Source organism: Pelodiscus sinensis, chromosome 19, assembly GCF_052426305.1.
Source record: "Pelodiscus sinensis isolate ZL-2025 chromosome 19, ASM5242630v1, whole genome shotgun sequence".
Classification (NCBI taxonomy): domain Eukaryota; kingdom Metazoa; phylum Chordata; order Testudines; family Trionychidae; genus Pelodiscus; species Pelodiscus sinensis.
Window position 1 is genome coordinate 5,782,008 of NC_143070.1, and position 20,383 is coordinate 5,802,390.

General features: G+C 49.3%; 1 protein-coding gene across 1 annotated transcript; it reads left to right on the forward strand.

The window, feature by feature from the left end:
• The first annotated feature begins 121 nt into the window (after window positions 1-121).
• Window positions 122-16,027, forward strand: LOC102462223 (uncharacterized). The gene is made up of 5 exons (XM_075913894.2): window positions 122-236; window positions 4,134-4,209; window positions 5,780-5,906; window positions 6,485-6,598; window positions 7,213-16,027. Exons 2-5 carry the CDS (start codon window positions 4,186-4,188, stop codon window positions 9,159-9,161), a joined length of 2,214 nt encoding a protein of 737 aa, XP_075770009.2. The 5' UTR covers window positions 122-236; window positions 4,134-4,185; the 3' UTR covers window positions 9,162-16,027.
• Window positions 16,028-20,383: the final 4,356 nt, after the last annotated feature.

The following is a 20,383-nucleotide window of genomic DNA, read 5'->3' on the forward strand; positions in this document are numbered from 1 at the left end:
ACTCGCCGCCGCTGCTCGCGGGGACTCTGGGGCCAGGCTCCGGGCCGGATCCCCGAGCCCCGGCGGGGGCTGCTGCGGGGCCCCGGAGCCCGGGCTGCAGCCGGGAGGGGGAATCTCCGGCCGGGCCAGTCCCGCTGCTCCCTCCCCAGGAGCCTCTCCCCGGGCAGCGCCCCCAGCCCGGCCAGGCCCTGCCCGGCCCAGCCCCTGCCCCAGGGCGGGCAGCGCTTGGGGGGCAGGTAAGAGAGACCCCCCGGGAGCGGCGCCCCGGTGCCCCCGGGCTGCAGGGGGAGGGGTTGGCCCCGGGCTGGGCGGGGCAGCTGCAGTGGTTGTAAAAATAGGGTTGTAGAGGGGTTTTCCATGCCCCCTTTCCCAGGCTCTTAGCTCCCATTTCCCTCCAGGCCCGGTGCATGGCGGGGCCCTCATAGGGTCGCTCGCCCCGCCTGTGTCATGTTAAAGGAGCCACGGGCCAGTGCTACCCCCTCCCGCAGACAAAAATGCTCCTCCCCGTGTTAGTGTTTGAAACAATCCGGATCTCAGCTCCTTTGTCAGCATCCCCCACCCCAGCGTTTCATCCACGTGCCCTGTTCTGGTCCCAGGCAGTGTTTGCCTCCTCTTGTCACCCCATTGTTATTTCGTCTGCCCAGCGGCCCCCTGTCTTTTCTCATGCCCCCTTTGTGTGTATAACCCAAATATTCGCTCATGGCCACTTAGATACTTTTTAAATAGGGAACCAGTGGCCGAAATCCTTGTAAACACCTGTCCCTATGGGCTTTAGAGCAACTTGGATGAACTGCTTCTGAGAAGGAATTTTTTGTGGTATTTTGTCGTATGCCCCGATAGATGGAGAACCACAAGAATTCAAACCCCATGAGTTACGCACCCCAAAGCCTGGAACTGAAATAAAAGAAAAAAGATTTTTTTTTCTTTTTATTAGTTTTTGGGGCTGAGCCTTTCGGGCATCCTAACTTCATACTTGTACTGCTCTCCCTTCCAAAGGAGCAAAATGCAGGACAATGTAGCACTTTAAAGACTAACAAGATGGTTTATTAGATGATGAGCTTTCGTGGGCCAGACCCACTTCCTCAGATCAAAGGAAGTGGGTCTGGCCCACGAAAGCTCATCATCTAATAAACCATCTTGTTAGTCTTTAAAGTGCTACATTGTCCTGCATTTTGCTTCAACTACCCCAGACTAACACGGCTACATTTCTATCACTATCCTTCCAAAGGAGGCATAGAACCGCAGTGGTTGTACAGTCCTGTAACACGCGATGTCATTTGGCACTTCTGGGACCATGCGTTTGATTGCCCTCCACCACTTGCAATTGAAAATTGATTTTAAAACCATGTTTCTCCAAGTAGCTCCCCATTCGGCACATGCTGAGGGGCACACTTGACTTTTCTAGGACTTCCTGTGTGTTGAAAAGCTTCAGAGGGATAGCCGAGTTAGTCGGTCACTGGAAAAACTTGAAACCCCCCCCCCACAAATGGTCTAGGTCAGGCATGTCCAAAGTTCGGCTCGCGGGCCAATTGCGGCCCGTGTTCCGGTTTAATACGGCCCCCCAGGTAATTTGGCAATATCTATCTTTTATGGCCCCCAACGAATCCATATGTATTGAGATGAATACATTGTAAAATCTCAGTTAATGTCAGTTGGTCTAAATCAGTTATAAATATATTTGGACACAACATGTATACTTGGTGTTATGTTCCTGTTCATATTTTTTGAACTTAAAAGTTGACAGACAACCTTTATTACCAATAATATGTCATGTACTTTACAATGTTCCTGACATATATTTCAGCTTCCTGGATTTTTTTTTTCATCTGGCCTTCAGATATGAAAGGCAGAGTGATTTAACACCTGTTTAGATTTGTCATCCATGTGACGAAATGAAAAGTATGCCGTTTGCAATAAACTTTGCATAAAATAGTTAATTTGCATTTAATTTTAATGGTTCAAAGAATGTCAGGCAAAACGGTCGGCCCTCACGCATGTTCACTTCATCAAATCTGGCCCTCTTTGAAAAAAGTTTGGACACCCCTGGTCTAGGTTAAGGTGCTGCTAGCTAGACCATTCATTTATGTTGTTTTTTTTTACCGTGTTGTTTATACTAGCTTGCCTATTTTCAGTTCACTGCCTTTTATGGACGCTAACTTTACCTGATCCAGAATGCGGCTGCTCGAGTTTTAACTAATGCTTGTTATATGGAGCATGTTATGCCAGTGCTCCGATAGCTGCACTGGCTTCCAGTATGTTTCTAGGCACATTTTAAGGTCTTGGTTATGACCTATAAAGCCTTAAACGGGTTGAGTCTGGGGTATCTGAAGGACCGTCTTCTCCCACGTGAACCTGCCCCAGGGATTGAGATCAGCTTGGGAGACTGCTCCCTGTTCCTCTACTTTTAGAGATAAGATTAACATCTACATAGACCAGGGCCTTCTCAGCTTTTGCTCCCAGGCTGTGGAATTCTCTTCCCTGGGATATTTTGTGTGTGTGTGTGTCCCTCCTCTTATGATGTCTTAGCAGGTTTCTCTTCCCTGGGATATTTTTTGTGTGTGTGTGTGTGTGTGTGTGTGTCCCTCCTCTTGCGGTGTGTGTGTGTCCCTCCCTCCTCTTACGATGTCTTAGCAGGTTTTATGTCCCCCTGGGATCTCGATTTTTAATTTGTGTGTGTATATATATATATATGTTGCATTTTAAAAATTGTGTAAGCTGCCTCGAATATTTTAAATAAAGAGGAGGAGTAAAAATATTGTAACTAACTAACTAATATCTTTTTTGCTGTGATAAGAACCTAAGCATGGCCAGACTGGGTTGGATCTAAGGTCCATCTAGCCCTGTGTCCTGTCTTCTGATCAAACCCAGGTGCCCAAGTGGAAGTGAACAGAATAGGGAATCGTCAAGCAATCTGTCCCCTGTTGCCCATTCCTAGCTTTTGACAAAAGATGCATTTCAGGAATGTTCTTCATTGTGATATACGCACTGATTGTACGGCCAGAGTCAGAGTTTTTAAAATGGATTGCTCTGATCTCCGCAGCGATCAGGTGCGTGGACTGAGGAGGAGGGGAGGAGCAGAGCACATGGTTCTGATCTCACCTCATTTACATTTTGGTGGAATTCAAGTGCTTTGCCTCCGTTCTGCTTTTGCAGGGGGGCAGCGAATGTGGGTTGGTGACCCCATGGAAAACCCTCCCCTCCCATTTTCTTAGCGATCCAGGCTGTGCTGCCGAACTCTCTTTTAAAACAACCTATGAGTGTTTATGGCCTGGCAATTCTGGTTGTGTGGCTGCTGCTTCAGCTCCTTGGCCAGGCGCTGCATCTGAGCACCTGCCCCCAGCTGGGTGGGTTTCATGGGAAACAAAATAAACCAAAGGAGTTAGCAGAGACGACGACTCTGCCTCGCTTCACCCACTTGTACACACGGGGTGTTAAAATACGTGGAACTCAGTAACTGCGTCACTGCTGGAAAATGTCAGTGGTTACGTGGGAGGCGTGTCCTGGCTCCACCCTGCGGTGGGGTGGCAGGTGGCTTAGCCAGCTCCCCACATATACCCGGAGCCTGCGTGTAAGCAATGACATGGTTACACTTTCCCATCACACACATCCGCTCCCCTTTTCATTTTCTTCTTCACGGCTTCTGTGCCTGGTCTGATGCTTAGGGTGTGAAATTACTGTGTATAAATTCCCGGGCTATAGCCCCCCTGTGTGGATGCTCTCAAAGAGGAGTAAGGGGGCTGTAGTCATCACGCCCGTCTCCTGAGTGTTCAGGGCTGCCTGGAGCCCTGCTCTCATTTCTGGATACGTTTCAGATTTCGGCCAGACCAGCGTCACTGCTGGTTCTGATGGAGGGGCGGGGCGCGGATGCGCCAATGGAATCGGACTCTGCCTGCCTGTCCCAGGAGGATGCTGGGGGAGTCCAGGCAGCTCGTTCATCAGGTGTTGCCACCAGAGCAAGGAGAAGACAGTCACACCGCAAAATAGAGCAAGCCGCAAAACAGGCTCCTTTGATTCTGCTCTTTCTCTGGCATTTGGTTGAGAGATTCTGTTCCTGGAAGGGTGGAGGGAAGCTGGGTGGGAACTGGATCCAGCTCCTTCTATAACCTCCCCCATCACCCCTCTCGCCCTGACAGGCTGAGGAATCGCATCCAGATTTTGCTCCAGATTTTCCTGTCTTCCAGGGCAATGGCCGGGATGGAGCCAGCTCAGGTAGGGGATTTCCAGGGAGCTGCTGGGCAGGGGGAGACGGCAAGGCTAAAAGGAGACAGGGTGGGATAAACCGGCTCATTTTCTGAGCAGGCCTGTTAGTCACATGGGAGGAGAGCATGTTAGAAGATTTGTGCATTGCTTTGGGATGTGCTCATTTATTAAGGTTACTCTTTGCGGGGAGGGGAAGGGGTTCTGTAATTGTATCAGTGTGCCGCTTGTGGTCTTACATGGAGCTCTGCTTCTCCCTTCTCTCCAATGGAGCACGTTCTCCAGGGCTCCTGAGCTCTTCCTACCCTAGAACCAGGTAGACACACACACCCATGAACAGAGCACGTCTGAGACAACCGGGTTAATCAGCACTCCCTTATATGAGTCTGGACTCAGCCGAAACAGCCATTTCAAGCTGCCTCCCTCTCGTGCCCCCAGCATAGGGATGTTAGCAACCAATCGACTAGTCGGCTAACCCATAAGCAGGAGTTTATCGATGAGCACTGTCGATTAGTTGCATCCCCCCAGCGGCCCCTGTGCATTGCACAACTGAGAGTAGCCAGCGCACGAAGGCGCAGAGTCGGTCCCTGTTCTACGCGTTTCTTTTCCTTCATCACCACACACGGACACCAGCTGCCGTTCTGCATTGCACAGCCTAGGGAAGCCACATGTGACGGCGCTGAGTCAGTCCCTGCGTCACACGTTTCTTTTCATTCATCATCCATCACCTGTGGAACTCCTTGCCAGGGGATGCGGTGAAGGCTAGAACTTTAGCAGGGTTCAAAAAAGAGCTAGATAGATTCATGGAGGTGAGGTCCATCAATGGCTATTAGCCAGGATGGGTAGGAATAGTGTCCCTAGCCTCTGTTTCTCTGGAAGTGGGTGACGGAAGGGATCACATGAGGATTCCCTGTTGTGATCCTTCCCTCTGGGGCATCTGGCATCAGCCGCTGTGGGCAGACAGGACAATTCTTATGAGGTTTACCACGTGCACGCACGCACACCAGCTGCTGCTCTGCATTGCACGGCCTACGGGAGCTGCGTGCGAAGTTGCTACCTCGGTCCCTGCTCCACTCTTTCCGTGTGTGTCTGTCTGTCTGTCTGGTGATGAATGAAAAGAAACGCATGGAGCAGGGACAGACTCAGCGCCTTTGCGTGTGGCTTCCCTAGGCCGTACAATGAAGAGCAGCCACTGGGGAGGTTTATGCTCTGAACTGGCGCTAGCCAGATTGAGCACTAGAACTGCCTACCCTTATCGACTAGTCAACAGATAATCTGCCAACCAATCGATTAGGAACGCAATCGCATTTTAACACCCCTAGATCAGCACATCCCTCTCCCTCCTTTCCCCTTACAATTGTTCTGGTCGTAACCCACCTGCTTTTTGGGTGCTTTAGCTTAGGTACAAGGAGCAAAGCGAATGGGGAGGAAGAGCTCTCACCTTCCCCCTCCACCTCCTGAAAGTCTCCAAGTCCCTCTGAAGGGTGTGGGTGGGAAGCTTTGAGCTTTTTTTTTTTCTTTCCCACCACTAGTGGGATTGTGGCTGGGGCTGCAGTGGCTGAGTGCAGGACTCTTATTTCAGATGTGGGTCACCTTTGAGGAGGTGGCTGTGTATTTCACCCAGGGGCAGGGGGCGCTGTTGGATGCTCGTCAGAAAGCCCTCTACCGGGACGTCATGCTGGAGAACTACGAGGCGGTGACCTCGCTGGGTAAGGGAGTCCTGGCCCCTCGGGGATTAGGAGCCGCGGGGTCTGCGTGTCTGACACGGGTCTGGTTCTTCCTTGATCAGGTCGCCTGGACAGGCCTGGGTGTCACGGGGCACAGCTGTGTGACACACACTTGTATCTCCATTCCCTCTCCAATGGGATGTGGATGAGAAAAACTAATGCGCAAGCTAAACTATCTCACCTCTCCATCTTTCAACGAAGCATAAGTCCTACATTGTCCTGCCTGGGTTGTTTGACATTCAGAAACCAAATCCCTGCTCACCTCCCTCCTTAGGACGAGCTCCAGTCGTGGGAAGGGATCTGGGCTTTGCAGATATAGAAAGAGGTGCAGGGGTTAAACTGCAGAGGTGGGAGTGTGTCACCAAGGCCCCAGAGTGAGGACATACCATTTCTCCTCACCTCCCTGGTCACCTCCCTAGTGACCATGTTCCCGTCCTCTTGGATTGCACATTCCCCAGCAGAGCCCGGGGACAGGTTCCACGCACGGAATGTCCCTTGGGACAGACGCTCTCCCCACCCTCCTTGCGCCCTGATCTGCTCTGATTTCACCCCCTGCACAGGGTTCCCCGTTCCCAAACCTGAACTGATCGCCCGGCTGGAACGAGGGGAAGAGCCCTGGGTGCCCGACCCCCAGGCCGGGGAGGAAAGAGAGATCCCAAGAGGCACCTGCACAGGTGAGGACTGATACAGAAACCCACCAATGAATGAATGCACAAGCTGAGAATTCCTAAAATGTTGTTTTACTAATTGTCCTCGGTTCTTCCTCCTCTCCCTCTGGACAGTGAGTGTTTGGATGGGAGGTGGAGGTACCATTCAGTCACTCGGGCTATGTCTACACTGGCGCGATCCTGTGCCAGAATTATGCAAATGAGGCTAAGCGTGGACTATCGCCGAGCCTCATTTGCATATCTAATGAGCCGCCATTTTTGCAGAAAAGGCTCTTGCGCCAGAAGGAGCTGTCTACACTGCCCCTTCTTGCACAATGCTGTTACGCTCATTATTTTCAGGAATAATGGCATTGCGCAAGAGGGTTTTTCTTGTAGACAGTGTAGACAGCTCCTTCTGGCGCAAGAGCCTTTTCCGCAAAAATGGCACCTCATTAGATATGCAAATGAGGCTCGGCGATATGCCACACTTAGCCTCATTTGCATACTTCTGGCGCAAGATCGCGCCAGTGTAGACATAGCCTCAGTGTTCACAACTTTATTGTCTCGGATTTTCCCTGGGGGCTGTTCTTCTTTGCCCCAACATACTGACTCCTGCCTGGATTGTTTCTCTCTCCCACCAGGTGACGACGCACTGAGGGATAACGAGGCCTGGGATTGGCATGAGGATGTCCCTGGGGAAATGGAACCACGGGGGAGCTTTGTGGGAAGAGCAGAAAGGAATTTTTTCCAGTGCTTGGAACAGGGAGAAGCCTGCGGAAATTGGCAGGAGTCGGAGAGGCTGCTGGGAACCCACTCGAAGGAGCAAATAGTTGAGTCTATTATATGTGTGGAAGGATACAATAGTCCCGCATCCCAGCAGTCAAACTCCAAGGAAGAGAAGCCGTACCTCTGCCTCCAGGATGGGAAAGGCTTAATTCTCAGTTTGCACTTTGTAACACCTCAAACAATCCACGCGGGAGACGAAACCCTTCAATACCTGGACTGTGGGGAAAGTGTCAGTAACGCCTCAGACTTCAGTAACCCTGGGAGAAGCCACATGGGTGAGACAGCAATTCAATACCCTGAGTATGGGAACTGTTTGAATTGGAAGCTCGTACTAAATACACATCAGATGAGCCACACAGGAGAGAGACCATGTACGTGCTTGGACTGTCAGGGAAATTTCAGAAACCATCCAGCCTTTATGAAACATCCGGCAGTCCTCCCAAGAGAGAGACCCCACAAATGTTTGGTCTGTGGAAAGAGTTTCATACAGAAGTCAGATCTTGTTAGACATCTGAGAATCCACACAGGAGAGCGACCCCATCAATGCTTAACTTGTGGGAAATGTTTTATTCGGAAGTCACACCTTGTAGCCCATGAGGCAATCCACACAGGAGAGCGACCCTATAAGTGCTTGATTTGTGGGAAAAGTTTCATACGAAGGTTTCAGCTGATTATACATCAGGCCATCCACACAGGAGAGAGACCCCATAAGTGCTTAGATTGTGGGAAACTTTTCAAACGGAGGCCAGATCTCACTAAACATCAGGCAATCCACACAGGAAAGAGACCCCATAAGTGCCCAGACTGTGAGAAATGTTTCATACGCAGGTCAGATCTCACTAAACATCAGGCAACCCACACGGGAGAGAGACCCCATAAGTGCTTAGACTGCGGAAAGAGTTTCATACATACATCAGATCTTGCTAAACATCAGGCAATCCACACAGGAGAGAGACCCCATAAGTGCTTAGACTGTGGAAAGAGATTCATATGGAGGTCAGAGCTTGTAAAACATGAGGCAGTCCACACAGGAGAGAGACGTCATAAGTGTGTGCACTGTGGAAAATGTTTTATTTGGAGGTCACACCTTGCAGCACATCAGAGAATCCACACGGGAGAGAGACCCCATAAGTGCCTAGAGTGTGGGAAAAGTTTCATACGGAGGTCAGACCTTGCTAAGCATGAGGCAATTCACACAGGACAGAGACCTCAAAAGTCCTTGGACTGTGAGGAAAATTTCAAAAGCGGATCAGATCTTATTAATCACCAGACCATCCACTCAGGAGAAAGTTCCCATAAGTGCTTGGACTGTGGGAAATCCTTCAAAAGGAGATCAAGCCTTCTTAAACATCAGGCAATTCACACTGGAAAGAGACCCCATAAGTGCTTTGACTGTGGAAAGAGTTTCATATGGAGGTCAGACCTTGTCAACCATCAGGCCATCCATATAGGAGAGAAACCCCATAAGTGCATGAACTGTGTGAAAAGTTTCATAGAGTTGTCAGAACTTGTTAAACATCAGGCCGTTCACACAGGAGAGCGACCCCATAAATGCTTGGAATGTGGGAAAAGTTTTATACGGAAGTCAGACCTTGTGAAGCATCAGGCAATCCACACAGGAGAGCGACCCCATAAGTGCTTGGACTGCGGGAAAAGTTTCATAGAGAAGGCAAAGCTTGTTAGACATCAGGCCATCCACACAGAAGAGAAACCCCACATGTGCTTGGACTGCGGGAAAAGTTTTGCACAGAGATCATACCTTATTAAACATGAGAGAATCCACACAATAGCAAAATTTCTGTAACACATTAAGAGAGTTAAGCAGCTTTCAGGCTAATTGACTCAGATTCAACTTTTAGAAATGTTAGATAAGCGTGTAAATAGTAATTAGGGTCAGTATTCCAAGTCAGATAAGTGAGAGGCTGCAAAAACTCATAGCAATACTCTTGGTACGGTACCTGAACCTTGCATCTTAGATCTTCTTAAGCTTTATTTGGAATGGAGGCATTTGAATCGACAGCCACATCTGGACCATCCTGACAATGAATATTTGGACACTGGATGAATCACTGGATGAAATGATTCTGAAAAGAATCCTTTCTCAATTCCAAAGCACCATCTCTGCTACGAAGCTAACCTAAGGACTCTATTCACGTCCGTATGAGTAGTGATCTTTTAACCAAATCTCCTTCTCTTTTCTTCTTGTAAGGAAATTGAGTTAATGAGAATCAGCTATGAGCATGTAAGAGTTGAAGAATTCATGAACTTGTGGGAGGTAAGAGGGCCGATCCTTTGGAACTGGTCGAACATTTTGTTCCAGATTTTCAGGAAACCCCATGAACCAGATTTTCAGGAAACCCCATCACATTTTACTGGGAAGCCAGTAAGGTTTTATAGAATCTCTTTGTTGCTGTCTTGCCGAAATGAAGTACAGTAATTCCTCATTTAACACGGTAGATAAGTTTCAGAAAATGATCGTATTAAGTGAAAATGTGTAATGCGGGAGCAATTTTCCCATTGAAAATAATGGAAAAGGTGGGGGTTGCGTTTCAAGCGTTGGGGAATGGGGAAACCCAGCCGCCAGCCTGCAAGCTGGGTTGGAGGAGAGGGAGCAAGGCGTCCGGTGAGAGGGGGTGTCCAGGGAATGGAACCCTCCGCTGCTTTGAAGGGAGGCGGTGGAAGCCCCGCGCAGCCGCCGGCAACCGGCCGGCTGGGGAAACCGTGTTATTTCGGGGACGGTCCTGTTGTTCAAAAAACGTTCCACCCAAAAAATCGTGCTATCGCGAAAACATGTTAAGCGGGCACGTGTTAAGTGAGTAATTACTGTGCAGGCAGGACCACAGATGTTTTTGGACCAGAGAGTCCCGCAGCGGCCAGGACTGGCAGTGGGGCCAGTGGCCTGAGGACAGGGGGTCTGGCTGGCAATCGAGCCTGGCATCTGAGACCAGCAGAAGAAGGGGCATGGAGCCTGGCAAGGAGTCTGGAAGCCAGGATTGGTGACCAGGGCTGGTGGCCTTGGCCAGCACAAAGTCCTGTGGCCAGGAGGAGAACCTGGCCCCTCCGTGAGCCAGGGTCTGTGAGCGCAGCGGCTGGATGTGACCCCCTCTGGTCCAGCAAACCCCCTTGTTCAGGACCGGTTAGGTTTTAAAGGTGCTGGACCAGGGAGGTCCAACCTGTGTCCACCCAGTTTGGAAAATTGTCGGCCCCCTGATTTGCAGTTTGCTAATTGAGCAATTGTAGTGTGGGAAAAAGTGTGGAAGATGGAGGCCGGGGGGGACCAGGGAGTCCAGAGTAAAGGTGGGTCCTTGTTCAAGCATCTTCCTCATTTCTCTGGAAAAGTGGGAGAAGTTAGGGAGCCGTCACACCTCATTAAACATCAGAGAATCCAAAAGTGAGGGACCCAAGCAACAGCTTGAGCGCCGGGAAAGACTCAATCCGCCCTCACACATCAGTGACCCACACTGTGGAGACGTGAAATATGGAGGACGATTCGTCTGGGGTGCCCGTAATATCAACCATCCCGAACGCTGCACGCGGGATGTAACTTCTGAGCTGTTCCCGGTATGGAAAACGCTCCAAGTGGAGCTCACACCATGTGAGACATCAGAGACTCCCCCTCCCTTCCCTTTGCGGGCAGTGTTACCCTTCCATAGGAACGAGAACACATTTGGACCGGACCACACCTTTATTCCATTCACCTGCTCACATCTCCTGCCAGCCCCTAGGCTATCCCGCCCCCCCCACTGACCTGGGGCTGTTCCCTTCAGGGAGAGTGTCCCTGAGGTTGGTCATTCCTTCCCTTCCCTTCCCTTCCCTTCCCTTCCCTTCCCTTCCCTTCCCTTCCCTTCCCTTCCCTTCCCTCATCCTCCACAGGCCTGTGTTCTGGGGGGATGAAATATGGAGGGAGCAGGGGGTTGGTTTCTGGGGAGGAAACAGGGTTGAATAGTGGGGGCTGCGAATCGGGGAATTGGGTGTGGGGGCTATTGAGTGGGGATCATGGGATAAGAGGTGAGGGAGAGCAGAGGGGCAGAGAGGTGCTGCCTCTCCTCATTCACCCACTCTACCCCCTCAGCATTCAGACAGCACCACTGAGGCTGTGTGATTCCCACAGGTCCTGTTCCCTCTGCCCATACCGCATCAGTCTCCACAGTTCCCTCTGGCTGCGTCTAGACTGGCATGATGTTCTGCAAATGCTTTTAACGGAAAAGTTTTCCGTTAAAAGCATTTGCGGAAAAGAGTGTTTAGATTGGCACGGACGCTTTTCCTCAAAAGCACTTTTGCGGAAAAGCGTCCATGGCCAATCTAGATGCGCTTTTGCGCAAAAAAGCCCCGATCGCCATTTTCGCAATCGGGGCTTTTTTGCGCAGAACAAATCTCTGCTCTCTACACTGGCCCTTTTGCGCAAAACTTTTGCGCAAAAGGACTTTTGCGCGAATGGGAGCAGCGTAGTATTTCCGCAAGAAGCGCTGATTTCTTACATGAGATTGTCAGTGTTCTTGTGGAAATTCAAGCGGCCAGTGTAGACAGTTGGCAAGTTTTTCCGCAAAAGCAGGTGCTTTTGCGGAAAAACTTGCCAGGCTAGACACAGCTTCTGTGTTTAGGCCATGTGGTCAGGATTAGCTGGGCCCATCTCTTTACCCTGTCACCAGATTTCCTGCTGTAAAGTGTGTGACTGACAGACCATGTTCCAGCGCATGCCAGAGCTGTAGGCCACATGTGGGTTAGGAGCAGGGTTCCCTCTAAGTTGGGTAGCCCTGAGCCTCTGACTGCGAGGGGCTGATTAATCTTCTGTGAAGCTGTGTTTCCCCTCAACTTAGAGAGACAACTGGTTAGGAGATGTCAGTGACTAGTAGTTTGTGTTTAAACTTCATGAAAACTAATGAGATGTTACTAGCATTGTTTTCCCTGAACCATATCTTCTTATAATGTAGTTCCCTGCGTCTCCATTGTGTATAGCCCTGTAACTAAATATCCCCTCAATGGAGGAAGCCACCCCGTGGCATGCAAATGAAGAACTTTTAATAGAAAATCGCTCACTTCAAAGCCAGCAGGCATTGTGCCGGGTGACCAGATGTCAGAGACTCAAAATGCATCCCTCCCGCTCTGTCATCAGAAGAAAAGCCCACATGAGTAGTGACCCCGTCAGCCTGTTTTCTCTGAGACAAGGCCATGAGTGTGGTTTGAAAGAGGATTCTTCATCTCCGGGCTGTTTGGACTCTCTCAGGAAGGTATAACAGGGACAAAGAAAGACCCCCAGGGACAATATGGGTACCATGAAATGACTTCTTGGAAACTGACCGTTAAATAATTCCACCATTTGGAATTACAAACTGTGACTCATCTGTGCATATATTTTACCTGTTGTACCCTCTCTAGAACTCTCACGTCCTTTTCTTCGCTGATTAACTTTTAGTCGATTTGGCTACTTGCATCGGCGTGGGTGTGGGATCTAGGGTACTCACTGATGTAGGATAAGTAACTGCTCTCTTGGGACTGGGAGTCATCTGCAGAAGTGGGTTTTGCCCACACAAGCCCACGATGCTACATACATTTTTGTTAGTCTCTAAGCCAGGGCATGTCTGCACTAGGAAATTTCAAAATAGCTACATTCAGAATAATAACTCCTGAAATAACAATGTCAAAATAGTGTTATTCCCTGAGGAAAGCAGGAGTACAGATTTCAGAATAACCCGCCTGTTATTTTGAAACAACAGGCTTGGGAGTGTGGACGCTCTGCTTATTTCAAAATAAGGGGGGAGCTATTCCGAAATAACTCTCTAGTGTAGACCAGGGTTGAGGAGCCACAGTACTCCCCATTGTTTTTAAAGTTACAGACTAACAAGGCTCCCCCTCTTACATTTTTTATTTAAGAAGTTGTCAGCCGATGGTCAGGGCAGTGCGTGGTGTGTGTGTTATACACCCAAGTCTTCAACTGCTGGGACACAAGGTCCTGTCGCAGCAGGCGGCCTTAGGGGAGGCTGACGGGCGCCCCTACGGATCTGTCCCCTGGAGGCAACACGATCCAAACTCCCAGCTCTGCTTGCATCTGCTCCCTATGACTGTCGGGAGTTCTTTTAAATTGTGCTTGGTTCTGTTACAGCAACTGAAGGAGTCCGGTTAAAGCTTAAACAGTTACAGGTTTATTAAAGAAGCTTATAAATCATATGGTTACAATGGCTATTTCTTAACTGCTAGCAAATACAGATCTTAAAATGGTTACAAAGAAAATAAAGATAGAAAATAGAAATAATGGTACCAAGTGACAGCTTTCTTTAAAGAGCTCTAAGTCTATGTGTATACTTAAGACAAAGGACTCATCCAGGTACAATTTTTACCCCCTTCTGTGCCTCTCGACTCCAGTGTATCAGGCCAGGGCCAGTCCCTGAATTCCTAGGAACGACGAATACGAGGTGGGCGTCCCCGTGGAACCTCGGGAGGCCAATCACCTAACCCGACCAGCAGATAGATGGTAGATTGACGCTCAGAGTAAGTGTGCTGCTGGACCCATCTTTATACCCATAGGAGCCCCTATCCTCTTTCTTATCTAAGATGCTAAATTATGTTGGTCCGTCTTTGTGATGTCAGTTCTTACAAGGGAGTTTCAACTTAATTTACACTTGCAAGAGAGAGAACTAAATTGTGAGTACTGGACATTCTTTACTGGGCGGGAGATTCCTTCTCTCCCCCCTCTCCCCCCCGGACGAGTGTGTGTTCGTATCAACATAGGTTTCAGTCAAGAAAGTTCTCGCAGCCTCCAGGTCAACAATTGGCATATCTCTGTTTACAGCCATCCAGGGTCACAGCAGCCAGCATATCCGGGCCTTCTGTCAAGGCTTCAAAGACTGCTAATTTTACTGCTCTGTCTATGCCCTGTATGCTCCAGGCATCTCAGTGAGAGGCAAGCAAGATGTTACAGTGGAGGGTTCCTGCATGGCTACAGAAATACTAATCATCTTTAACTCAAAATAGAAATGTGAGACCAACTGCTTCACGCTACAAAACGACCAATATTCAAAACTTGAGTTTTACTATTATTGTCCATTGGTTTTTCCTAGGTTGATGGGACCCTCGGATAACCAGAATTTTTAGATAACTAGAATGCTCTAATCCCCAAGCATGCCGGATAACGCAGGTTTTACTGTAATGGTCTTCTGTTGCTATGTGTTTTAGTAGTTAAATTCCTGGACTGTCTTTGCTCATGAAAAGTGCTGTCATATGGGTGGAAATAGGGTAACTATTGCATGTTATTAATATCAGCAGAACTGACTTAAATGGGGCCTGCATGTTGTGTAATCATGCCTTAATCTTTGTATTCATGCCCATCAGTGTGAAAGAAGCTATTTGCATGTCTATGCCACCACACTTGGGGTACGTCTAGACTACAGGCTTTTGTCGACAGAAGTTTTGTCGACAGATACTGTCGACAAAGCTTCTGTCGACAAAGAGCGTCTAGACTACATTCAGTTCTGTCGACAAAGCAAGCTGCTTTGTCGACAAAACCCTGTAGTCTAGACACAACCCTAGATGCAATAACACCTTCTGTCGACAGAACTCTGTCGACAAAAGGCGTTATGCCTCGTAAAATGAGGTTTACCAGCGTTGACAAAACTGCTGAGTTCTATCGACGTTATGTCGACAGAACTCAGCGGTAGTATAGACGCAGGTATAGTTTTGTCGACAAAAGTCCACTTTTGTCGACAAAACTCTGTAGTCTAGACACACCCTTAAGTTGCAGCTCTCGGCATGTGCTGTGAGTATCATTGTGGCCCCCAGGGCTTCCAAAGTTGAGTAGCCCTGGTCTACACTGATGTGTGAGCACAATGTCTGTATTTCAGTTGCTTTGGTTTGGTTTGGTTTTATATGGCAAAAATGAGAAAGCAAACAATTTCTCAGTAACAGCGGGCAAAGCTTTGACACGTGTGTGTTATGTCAGATTTTGGTGAGCAAATTGGCTTGAAATGAAGTGACCGTTGGTGCTAGGCAAGATAAATCGGACTCCTCAAAGGGGCACAGGTGGCTGTAAAGTGGCAAGCTGCTCATTTAGTGCAGTGCATCATTGTGCAAAAGCTTTTAGAGCAGATGGAGAGCAAGTGGGAGAAACAGCGGCCGAGACGGCTAAGAAGTCTAACCCATCAGCATCACTGTCTCGTGTTGTAAGGGAGCCTGAGGCACCGCAGAGTCAGGAAGTTAAAGCAAGAGATTTTGATTGGCTGCCCAGTGCTCCACATGCTAAGCAGAAGGCGTGTCTGATAACTGTCATGTGAAGGAGAGCCCAAGATGTGTTTCTGTAACATAGGGACGTGGCGCATAGTCTAATATGCAGATTTCTAAATCTGGCCGAGTGCACTTTAATGAGACGAGCACTTCGTTAAGATTATTTCTGTTCTCTAGTTTTCTAAGGGGTGGATGAAAACATTCCCCATGAGAAGAAAGCGTGTGCACGTTAGCGTGGGTGTGTACCCCAGGGATCGTTTTTGTCGTTTGTAACTGGAGACGTGGTTGGTCTCGCTAACCACGAGGATGTGAGCCGACAGTGTCACTTTAATGCAGCGGCTGTCTGTTACTGACGACTGTTGGAGGGAGAGAGCACAGGCGGAGCGATTCGCTCTTACAAACAAGTTTAAAAATAGTTTTGTGGTCTAGAGGGGGGCAACGATTTCACTTTTTTTTTTTTTTTTAATTCCTAGCTTCAGTTGCACTGCTCTGATCCCAGTCCTGATGTCTTCATACCTTCCCTGAGTTGGTGCATCTTCTGGCCCTGGCTCGTTTCCATGTGCTCCTCACATTGTACATAGCCAGCGCCTTGAGTCTGCCTCATGCTTTGTGCCCCATCTGCTCCCTATTAGCCCTGGGCGGGTGCCACATGAGCATGGGGATGATCTTTTCCTAGGCAGAGTGGGGTGGCCCACCTCGCCGCTCGCGCACTTAGCCCCCTCCGTTGTCCTCCCCAGCCGGTGCCTCTATTTCTGCCTAGGAGTCTGTTCTCTCTCTCTGCCTTCAAGCCACCCAGCTCGATTTAAAGCTCACCCCTACTGACAGGACAACCCTATAGTCCCCTAAGTGACCCAAGGGTCGAAGTCCAATGCTCATCCTCTTTTGTCAGGGCAGCACAGTTCAAAAGTCCCACAGTAACCCCAAGGTAGAAGTCTGTTGAAGAGTTAGCAGACAGGGGAAAGGTTCATATTCCCCCAGCGGGGGAGGAGAGGGTCCAGGATCTCTCACTCCACTGGACCCTAGCCCAGGGCCCTGTTAGTGACTTGCTCTCACCACTGAGTCAGCAAGGAAATCCAAACCACAACACGCTGACTCCTCAACAGCGGCTCACTCACCTGGTAGCCGTTGCTACTCCTGGGCTGCCTCCTACTCCCCCGGGTCTCAGCTCACTGCTGAGTCTAGGGCTGTGTCTAGACTACATGCCTCTGTCGTCAGAGGCATGTAGATTAGACACATAGGCAAAGGCAAATGAAGCCGCGATTTAAATGATCGCGGCTTCATTTAAATTTACATGGCTGCCGCGCTGAGCCGACAAACAGCTGATCAGCTGTTTGTCCTCGTGGGATGAGGTTTACCGGGGCTGCCGACAAAGGGCTTTGATGTCGGCAGGGGAGCGTCCAGACTAGCACGCTGAGCCGACAAACAGCTGATCAGCTGTTTGTCGGCTCAGCGCGGCAGCCATGTAAATTTAAATGAAGCCGCGATCATTTAAATCGCGGCTTCATTTGCCTTTGCCTATGTGTCTAATCTACATGCCTCTGACGACAGAGGCATGTAGTCTAGACACAGCCTCTGTTTCACCACCTCCCTCTGCGTCCTGGCTACTTCCCCTTATTTCCAAATCCAGCAAGGTCTCTAGAGGCGTCTGGTCTCCCGCCCATGTGGTAGCATCCCAGCCTTTAGGTAGTCACTGGGGCTTGCTGGGAGCTGGCTCCACACGTCTTCTCTCTCTGGCTGCCAGTGCCAACGGAGTTGAGCTGCTCCCTTTTATAGTAGTGCAGCCCGAGCATGCCCAGTATGGTACAGGGGGTGTGGCCTCCTCTGCTTTCAGGGCTGAGTTAACCCCTTCCTCCTCAGTGCGGGGGGTGGGGTGGTACACCCCATCACAAGGGGGCAGAGAATTAGGGATGTAAGCGACTAGCCGACTACCTGGTATGTATACGCTTATGGGATAGTCGAGTAAGAACTCGACTAGTCGCTTTCCCCCTCCCCTTGCTGCCTCTATCAGAGAGAGACAGCATGAGCTGGTCCTGAGGGGAGCCAGGTTTGAAGTTGGCTCCCCCCCCAGCACTGTCTCCGTGGGGGGGGGGAACAGGGGAAGCAGAGGGCAGTGGGAAAATGGCGTGAGTGGGGATTGAAACAGTCCTGCTTGTAACATCCTGACTGATACTCCTCCCCCCTTTGAAATGTACAAGAGCTGCCTGCGGGTTTTGTACATTTCAAGGGGAGAGGCACAGCTGGATAGCAAGCACCTCCCTTATCGACTAATCGAGTAATTCCATCAACTACTCAATTAATTGATTAATCAAAATTTAACATCCCCACAGAGAATAGCCACAGCACAGTGTTAATTAACCCTTGTTTTAGTATTCTTTCTTCCATAACATGTAGCTAAGATATTGGTTAGTAACTGGTGGGTGCCCCGGTGACACACATCCGATCGAGAGGGCACGATGTCAGTATTGGTGCGCAAGACAAAACTCATTCCACTCGTGGATGGAAAATCTTAGAAGGAACAGTGATCCCAACCCCACCTGAAATGTTTCCCCCCTTACTTTCCTTGTCTAATCTTGTATATAATTATATAGAGGACTTACAAATTTCCAGTTGAGGGCTGATAGGTCCTTTATCCCAGGATCAGGCCCAGTATTTCAGTCAGTGAATGGCTGGGAACCCTGATGCGCACGGTTTCAATGCTCACACTATCAGAACTCTTGTATATTTACAAATGAGGTTTTTTAATACACTTAACACAGTCACAAACACTCAAGCTTATAAATCTCTTCCAATGTACTGGGAAAATTACTTCTCTGCTTTTTTCCAAGTTTAGTCCAAATCCTCTGTAGATGGGATGATTTGTCTTTCTCTTTTTTTTATTATAATGCTGCTAAAACTTTTGCTACTAATACAACTGAATAATGAGGGGAGTAGTGAAGAGGTTTTGCTGCGTCAGAAAAAAACGGGTACATTTATCTTCCTGATATTTTAGTTTTAAAGGATCCTCTGAGGCTACATCTAGACTATGTGGTTTTTGCGGGATAACAGAGGTATCCCGCAAAAATCCCGCCACATCCAAGGAATGTGTTTGCTCTTCCACTTTTTTCGCAGAAGAGCAAATGCACTTTTTCGGGGAGTCCTGTATACCTCGTTTCACAAGGCATAAGGGCGCTGCCAAAAGAGGAGGCTTTTCCACCATTTGGCTCCAACTAAACGGGGCCAAATGGCGGAAAAGCCTCTTCCAAAAAAAAAAAAAAAAGTAGAAAAAGCTACGCAAAATGCGGAGCACATTTTATGTAGCTTTTTCTGCAAAAATGCCACTGTCTAGATGTAGCCTGAGAGTTCGCATTGGCTACGTCTAGACTGGCATGATTTTCCGCAAATGTTTTTAACGGAAAAGTTTTCAGTTAAAAGCATTTTCGGAAAAGAGTGTCTAGATTGGCACAGACGCTTTTCCACAAAAGCGCTTTTTGCGGAAAAGCGTCCGTGGCCAATCTAGACGCGCTTTTGCGCAAAAAAACCCCGATCGCCATTTTCACGATCGGGGCTTTTTTGCGGAAAACAAATCTGAGCTGTCTACACTGGCCCTTTTGCACAAAAGTTTTGTGCAAAAGGACTTTTGCCTGAACGGGAGCAGCATAGTATTTCTGCAAGAAGCACTGATTTCTTACAGTAGGAAGTCAGTGCTTTTGCAGAAATTCAAGCGGCCAGTGTAGACAGCTGGCAAGTTTTTCCGGAAAAGCGGCTGATTTTCTGGAAAAACTGGCCAGTCTAGACACAGCCATTATGAATATGAAAGCATTTTATTATCTGCCCTGGACTGTGGGGTTTTCTCTCTTCAGAAGGCTGTTAGGTCACATAGTTGATATTATTTTAGTTTAACAGGATGTAACTCATATTTATTGAGGACTTTGGGCGACAAATGCTCATTTGCCAGAAGAGCCCTTTTAAAATGTTGATTGTAATCTGTAGCTCACACATTGTTGTGAGATTCTGAATGACGACAGCGGTCAATATCTCTCAGCCCAACCGCACATAGTGAGACTTAAAAAACAACAAATAGTCTTGTAGTGCTTTGGAGGCTAACACAACACGCAGGTGGGGGCAAGAGCTTTCGTGGGCACATGATTCACGCTGCCGGAGGCAGAGACTGAAAGAAGGAATAAAGTTACGGCCTGAGTCCTGCAGCGATACAATTCAGGGGTGGGGGGATGTGAAGGGACGAGATCTGAGAAAGTGCAGGGTTTGCTCCTCAGAGCCAGACAGCTGAGGCTCAGATGTTGAATTTGAATCACCAGGACCTGGGACAACTGCCCCTTTTGCCCTCCACCACTAGTCCCTGGGACGAGGTCAGGGCCCCTCACTGAAACTTCGTAGTGGGGGGTTGATTGGCCCTTCCCCAGTACCAAAAGAAAGGGAAAGGGCCAGTGAGAAATCAAGAGCCTGAGACTGGCAATGGGGACGGTCCAACTCTTCAGGTCAGGCAGGCAGAGCAATGAGGGAACCAGGACCTGAGGGTCCCATCCTTTGTGTGAGTTGGGCCAGGGCAGAGGCGCTGAGGACAGGGCTGGGCTGGGCTGGGGGCAAAGCAGCACCAGGCAGAAAGCAGAGAGGTGCAGCCCAGGGAGGTGGGCTGGAGGCAGAGAAGAGCTGGGGTTGGAGCAGTGGGGAGCAGCAGGATGGAGGGAGGGGGAGCCTGAGCAGAAGGCCCAATGCAGGGAGATGCCCCCAGCCTCGGACTTGGAGGGGATCAGTGGGGGTTGATGCCAGGAGGAAGGGTCCTGTCACATGCAGCCACCCCCAGAGCCACTGTCC